This window comes from Penaeus chinensis, chromosome 24, assembly GCF_019202785.1.
Source record: "Penaeus chinensis breed Huanghai No. 1 chromosome 24, ASM1920278v2, whole genome shotgun sequence".
In the NCBI taxonomy this organism is placed as follows: domain Eukaryota; kingdom Metazoa; phylum Arthropoda; class Malacostraca; order Decapoda; family Penaeidae; genus Penaeus; species Penaeus chinensis.
Window position 1 is genome coordinate 4,303,790 of NC_061842.1, and position 7,700 is coordinate 4,311,489.

Below are 7,700 nucleotides of genomic sequence, written 5' to 3' on the forward strand. Positions count from 1 at the left end.
GCGACTGCCATTACAACGATGTAAAATACCGTTTAGTATCACCTAAGTATAGGAAAGACCTGTTCAGTAGTATCTGCATCTGTTGCCAGTTAGGATATTTTCGACACGTTCTCGCTGCCTGTCCCGCTTCTACTGGGTCATTTTAATGTTGGGTTGATTTGGCTTTCTTTGCTTAAACGCCTAGAAATCAGTTCAAACAATATCTAACTTGCATGAAAGAAAACTTCATAATAAACATGCATAGCATGTTTCATGAAAATTTATATATATATATAATTAAAACTTTATTGCCTAATCTTTTTTACCTTTTCATTTTTTTTTTTTCTACGATATATATTTTTTGTTCATTTTTGTATATACTCTGATTCTAAGTATCACTCTAGGATAGCCATCTAATGAATTTTTCGTGTTTCTATTTTTCGGACAGCTGGCCATATCAAGAAAAGCATTATACATAACTAATGTGATTACAACCCGCAGCCAAGCGAGCTCAAGCCGCCAGTTAGGAGACCCGTCAAAACTCGCTGGAATCAACTCATTTCCGAGAAGAAAAAAATGATGAAATAAAAAAATAAAAACTATATAAAAATCCTCAAACAACAATTTCGTCTTCATTCATGTTCCCAAAGTCTCAAAAAAAGTCACATCGAAAGAAAAAAGATAACAGAGGAACATCTTTTCGTAAATATACTTTTATCTATTTTTCAATATTCTTTTCTCCTTTCTTTATCAATGAACTTCTATCTTGTCCCAGAATTAGAGATGTTCGTATGCGACTGTCCTCCATAAGAAGGAATCAACAGCAAGGACTCCCACCATGTCAGTGAAGTTACTTGCGCAGTGTTTGAGGAAAAGGAAGAAGAAGAAGAGAAGAAGTAGTAGTGGTAGTAGTAGTAGTAGTAGTAGTAGTAGTAGTAGTAACAGAAGCAGTAAGAGGAGAAGAGGAAGAGGAAGAATAAGAATAAGAAAAAAAAGATAAAAGGAGGAATAGGAGGAAGGTGATGACGCACATCGGTGCTTATTCATTCTCGGGGTTGGTTTTCCATTGCTTATATCCTTGTAGGACCTAATTTGTTAAAGGTAAATTAGGACCCCTTCTGGCACTAGACCAATTTCCTGATCTCCCTAGCCGCCTGGATCACCGACGTGGGGTAGTTCCGTAGTTCCTGGGCCACGCGTACGCCCCCCACGGAGAATATTGATTGCTCTGGAAAGGGAGAGAAATGGAAAGTGAGATCATTGCGAATGCGGATTAAGAGAGGAAGGGGAAAATAGGGGTAAGTGGGTTGCTGTACTTCATGCAGATAAATGGAAGTTTTAGCATAACTATATACATACATATATATAAAGATATATGTATATTTATATATTATTCTTTGGGACTAGTTTTGTATGTACGGAAGGCATTTTTTTTTTTTTTTTTACATAGTGCAGAAGTTTGTGTGTGTGTGTGTATGTGTGTGTGTGTGTGTGTGTGTGTGTGTGTGTGTGTGTGTGTGTGTGTGTGTGTGTGTGTGTGTACGCGCGCGCGTGTGCGTGTGTATGTGTCCGTATATGTGTCCATTCGCATACGTGTGTGCCGTTTTAAGAAAATTACCCCGCATCCCTTAGAATAGCATGAAAAATATCTGCATAGTAAGGGCAAAAAATAAGCCCTGAAAGGCGTGCTTAAGGGAGCGTTCGCCCGCCCTTTGAGACGGAGACAAAAGCTGTCGAGACAGACACACGGGAACAAAAGCTGATCAGTGAGTAAAAGAGGGAGGACGAAAAATTTGTAGAAATTATCCTTTCAAATATATATGAATATATATATATATATATGTATATATATTTATATATATATACATATATATATAAATTATGTATTTATATATAGATATATATATATATAAATTATTTATATATATATATATATATATATTTATATATACATACATATACACGTGTGTGTGTGTGTGTGTGTGTGTGTGTGTGTGTGTGTGTGTGTGTGTGTGTGTGTGTGTGTGTGTGTGTGTATGTGTGTGTGTGTGTGTGTGTGTGTGTAAAAAGGTATAGATGAGAAGGAATATCTTCACCGATCAAAAAATGTATTTGACCGGTTAATATCTTCTCCAAAATATCAAAACCGGCCAAATACACCTCCAGTGTGAGTGTTAAAAATAACACCAAGAACAATACAACAGCACTGCATGCGGGAAGCTTCCTTTGATATATCCACGAGCATTAGAAAAAAAAAAATGGCATACTTTTTGTACACATTTTTTTTCCAGGAATTTAAAATCCAACATGTCTGCAAAACAAACGCCGACCGATTTACAAATAAAATGTAATAAACTACGGCCTCTCGTTCCATGTTAGTTCATCTATTCCCCTCTCTCGCTTTCATAAATTATTCATCTGTGCTATACACCCAAATGAACATTGCAAATGTCCATTTATCATGTTAGTTTAACACTTCATACTATCACTAATGATACTTCATTAGGTATTCATTATTTTTTTTATTATTATTATTTTTTTTTACATATACCTTTATTTACTCTTATTTTGATCATGTGTACCAAATAACAAGAACATTGAGAACTGTTTTGGTATGTGTGCTTTGTTTCCAAATGTTCAATCTTGCTGATCCTTTCCATTTTATATAATGAACTTTTATGTTCTGAAGACGTATTTTGACCTTAATATTGTGGTAATTGTTAAAATCATTCAAGAGGATGCTGTAATCAAGTAAATTATCATTAATTTAAATTCCTTAAAGACCACTGAAACTGCTTACATTATGTAATTATTCAGCAAAGACCAAATTATAATCTGCCTTTTGTTGCTGTTGTTCAATTGCAGTTTGAATATCTCTAACTATATATTCATCTATGTATTATATCTAACTATCTATCCTTCCTTCAAGCCATCAATTATCTGTCCGTCAGTTTATTAATCTATCTATCTACCTATTTACTTATCAATCTAATGATCTGTACTCATATCTGTCTATCAACCTCCCTACCTACTAATTTATCAAAATAATTATCGAATTTACATCTTTATCTATTTATCTACATATTTGTCAATCGGATTATCTATGTAGCTATCTCCCTAACTACTCCGACATGCACTATCCACGTAGTCAGAGAGAGAGAGAAATAAATGAGAGACTAAATACACTCGCAAATAAATACAAATGAACAAAACGAGAAAAATAACAAGCACAGATCCCCAAGCAACTAAAGCCACCAATGCTTACCTGGGTCTAAATCATATATGCAAGGAGGAAGGTCCGCGAAGTAGCTGTGTCTGAGAGCTGATTCGGAGGATATCCTCTTGTTTGGCTGAATCTGGAAGAGAAGAGGTTTTCAGGTGTTATCTTTGTTAAGTGCTGTTGGATTTCGTCGTCATCTTGCTGTCTCTGTTGTTTGTTTGTTTATGTGTGCATAAGAGTGAATGTGCAGTGTTCATATATGTGTGTGTGTGTGTGAGTGTGTGTGTGTGTGTGTGTGTGTGGGTGGGTGGGTGGGTGGGTGGGTGGGTGGGTGGGTGTGTGTGTGTGTGTGTGTGTGTGTGTGTGTGTGTGTGTGTGTGTGTGTGTGTGTGTTTGTGTACATGCGTATTTGTATAGTGCATATATCTAGCTATATATTTGTATGGGGTGAAAGAATACGTATTTATATTAACATAAACAGAACCAAATTAAACAAAAAGCCCATTCTGGCAACATTTTACACATATTGAACATCAGACTTTAATAATCATCTAACAAATTCTCTAATAATAACACTGAAATAATTGGGCTTGATGTAATGGTAACTGGTTCACTCGACCGCAAAATATGCAATTGAAAAAACAACAACACTGCAAATAATGTCTGATGAGGTTATTGACTAGACTAAACATTTTCATTATCTTTTTTTCTCCCTCTCTCTTTTTTGTATTACTTTTTTATGGGGGAGTTCTCTGGAGTCAGGTCTGGCAATACGGTTTTGCTGTTATTGGAAAACAGTGTATTGATAGCTGCTATTTGCACAGTTATTTCGCAAGGCTGTTCAACGCTAATTAAACCATGAATGGCAAAATAGATTCGCTCATGCTCACTGAAAAATTACAATTAAAAATACAAACAAGCCTTATCATTTATATATATATATATATATATATATATATATATATATATATATATATATATATATATATATATATATATATACTTTATTCATTATCCTTACCGGGAAATCTAAGACAGTAATTTATCTTATAAGATGAATTATTGTCTTTGGTTAAACTTTGAATAATATTAAAGAAAAGGCGAATTAAAGAATTAAATAAGTCGAAGAGGAGAAGGAAAAGAAAATAAAGAAAACGATAAAAAGGATAAAAAAAAAATAACATGACGGCGATGATGAAAACGGATCTTGCCTCAAAGCCCAGACGGGGGACCTGGAAAAGGAAAGAAAGAAAGAAGACAAAGAATAAGAAGAAGAAATAGAAAAAATAGAAGAAGAAAAAGAAAAAGTAGAAGAAGAAAAACTAAAAGAAGAAGAAGAGGAAGAAGAAGAAGAAGGAGGAGCAGAAGAAGAAGTAGAAACGCGCAGCATAGGAAATGCGGTATAGATAAAGGCGAAGAAGAAAGAGAAAAAGAAAGAGAAGAAGAAGAAGAAACTCCCAGCATTGAAATACAGTTTTGATAAATGTGAAGAAGAAAGGGAAGAAGAATGAGAAATTAAGAGGAAAAAGAAAAACGCCAAGCATGGAAAATGCCGTTTAGAGAAAGACGAAGAAGAAAGAGAGAAAGAGAAAAGGAAGAAGAAGAAAAGAAGAGGTAGAAGAGATATGGAAGAAAGGAAGAGGAAGAAGAAAAGTAGGAGGGAGGAAAAAAAGGCGACGATGATGGTGGATAAGAAGAAATGATGGGAAAAAAGCGACGATGAAGTTGACTAAAAAGAAAAAGAAAGAAATATATAATAACAATAAGGAAGAAATAAATAAACGAAGCCCCCCCCCCTCCCCCCGAGACTCAGCGAGGGAATGTCGTTCAGAAGAGGAATATGAATATGAAGAAAAGGAAGACGAGGAAGATGGCGAGGGATAAGGAGAAGAACCAAAAAAAATAAAAAGGTGATAAAGATGGCTAAGAAAATAGAAGAAAATGACGAAAGAGAAACAGACAAACGCTCGACAATAAGAAAAGCAAGAATGATAAAAAGATGGATAAAGAAAACGATAACGAAGGAGAAACAAACAAAGATGAAGATGATAACGATGATGATGGATAAGAAGAACAAGAAAATAAAAATAAAATAAAAGAGAGAGAGAGAGAAAGAAGATAAAAAAAAGAGGGACAATCTGTAGGAACTGCACGGCGAGCGACTCAACATGCAGAATATCGTCCAAAAGAAGAAGGTGAAGATGATAATGATGATGGTGGATAAGAAGGACGAAGAAAATAAGATGAATGCAAAACAGAAAGTAAATAAAAAGAAGAAAGAACATAGCACCTTACTTGTAGGAACTGCATGGCGAGCGACTCAGCATGGGGTAATATTACTCAAAGGAAGAAGAAGAAGGTGATGGTGGATAAGGAGAACAAGAAAAGAAGATGGATAAGAGAGAGAGAGAGAGAGAGAGAGAGAGAGAGAGAGAGAGAGAGAGAGAGAGAGAGAGAGAGAGAGGAGAGAGAGAGAGAGAGAGAGAGAGAGAGAGGAGAGAGAGAGAGAGAGAGAGAGAGAGAGAGAGAGAGAGAGAGAGAGAGAGAGAGAGAGAGAGAGAGAGAGAGAGAGAGAGATAACGAAGTAGGAACAAAGAACCTTACCTGTAGGAACTGCATGGCGAGCGACTCAGCATGGGGAATGTCATTGAGTCTCGGGAAGAGCGAGGCGAGTCTGCGCGGCCGGTACAGCACGAGGCGATGCGGCTTGTAGTTGGGCAAGGACGTCACCCCCGCCCACGTGTCCTCCGTCGGCGTGCCCACCACCTGAGGGCGTGAGGAGGGAGAGGTTGGTGGGCGGGACTAGGATCTTTATTTTCCTTGTTGTTAGCATTAGTATATATATATTTTTTTTATTTGTTATTTTTCTATTGTATTTTTTCGTTTGTTTTTTATTCTTATTCTTGTTTCACTCAGGGCAGAACTAAAAACTGATGATAACATTTATTAAGACTATCATTATCAATACCATAAACTATAATTTTACCAGTATCATTGTTATCATAGCAACCGTACAATACTATAATCATTATCATAAAAAATACCCAATAGGAATTAATACATCAAACAGAAAATCAATACAGATAAACCGATTAAAAAACAAACTGTATCAAAATTAATAAATCAAATTAAGAAAAACAATGAAGATAAACAGATGATCAAAACAGACAGTCTCACCTTGAATATTTTATCGAGTTGGTCCTGAATGTCCCTGACGCCTGGGAATGCCGGCACGCCCGTGATCATCTCGGTGAAGATGCAGCCGACGCCCCACATGTCCAGGGAGGTGGAGTAATCCGTGGAGCCCAGCAGGACGTCGGGAGGCCGGTACCACAGCGTCACCACCTCGTGCGAGTACGTGTGCGACGGTACGGACTTGGCGCGGGCGAGGCCTGTGTGGAGAAGGCAGGAGAGAGGGGAGGAAAAGAAGGTGGGAAGGGGAGGAAGGAGGTAAAGAAGGAGGGAAAAGGGAAGGAAGGAAGGAAGTAGTATGGGGTGAGGGAATGGTAGGAGGTAGGAGAAGGTACGGGAGAGAAGTGAGAATGGTAAGGGGCCAGTAAAAGGTAGACGAAGAAGGAAAGGAGAGAGGAGGGAAATGGAAACGTAAAAGAAACAACAAAAAAAAAAAACGAAAGAAAGAAGGAAAAGAAGCGGACGATAGAGGGAAAAGAGTAAAGGACAGGGGAGGATTTTTTTTTTTTAGAAAGGTGTAAATCGAGACATATATAAAACACACCAAACGCTAAATTAAATCAATCTCCGAAAGAAAACACACTCGAACAGACTCTCCAATCCTCCACAGACTCTATCCATCAACCAAGGCGTCCTACACGTCCTTACCGAAGTCCGCGATCTTGAGTTCGCCAACTTCCGAAATGAGGAGGTTCTGGGGTTTGATGTCTCTGTGCAGGATCCTCCGGCGGTGGCAGTAGGAGAGGCCGCGCAGGAGCTGGAACAGGAACAGCTTGACGTTCCGAGGGTGCAGGCCGCCCCCGTGCTTCTCCAGGTACTGCGACAGGTCCGTGTGCTTGCGGAGGAGAGGGTGAGGAATTGGTTAATATAGGAGTACACTTTACGATCAATCTGGTGATGATAATGATAAAAAAAAGATTAATATAGAAATAAAAATAATAGGAGTACACATTATGATTAAAATGATGATAATAATGATAGGAAAAAATAGAAAAAAAATACGAGTACACATTATAGTTAAAATGGTGATTATGATAACTGGAAAATAATTGATAAAGCTAGGAATGTTAAAAATTATGATGGTAAATACTTCATGTACTATGGGGTGGGGACGGAAAATATTGGTGGTAAAGAGAAAGGTAATGATGATGTAAGCGTTGCTGATAATGCCAATAATGGTGCGAGAATAATGAAAACAATACTACTGTGCCAGATTTGTGTACTGGCGGGCAGAGAGAGAAGGATATTGAGGTAAGGGTGATAACGATGATAATGATGATAAAAGGAATTGTGAAAAATGTTACAAACA

General features: G+C 37.3%; 1 protein-coding gene across 15 annotated transcripts in view; it reads right to left on the reverse strand.

The window, feature by feature from the left end:
* Positions 1-304: 304 nt before the first annotated feature.
* LOC125037784 (cyclin-dependent kinase 14-like) overlaps positions 305-7,700 on the reverse strand; it is a 328,883-nt gene continuing 321,487 nt past the window's right edge. For all 15 annotated transcript variants that reach the window (XM_047631001.1, XM_047630998.1, XM_047630996.1 and 12 more), the window contains 5 exons: positions 7,040-7,226; positions 6,377-6,591; positions 5,804-5,965; positions 3,245-3,335; positions 305-1,207 (listed from right to left, as the gene is read on the reverse strand). In XM_047631001.1, coding sequence (XP_047486957.1) covers positions 1,104-1,207; positions 3,245-3,335; positions 5,804-5,965; positions 6,377-6,591; positions 7,040-7,226 — 759 coding nt within the window. In that variant the 3' untranslated portion in view covers positions 305-1,103. The remainder of the gene's footprint in view (positions 1,208-3,244; positions 3,336-5,803; positions 5,966-6,376; positions 6,592-7,039; positions 7,227-7,700) is intronic.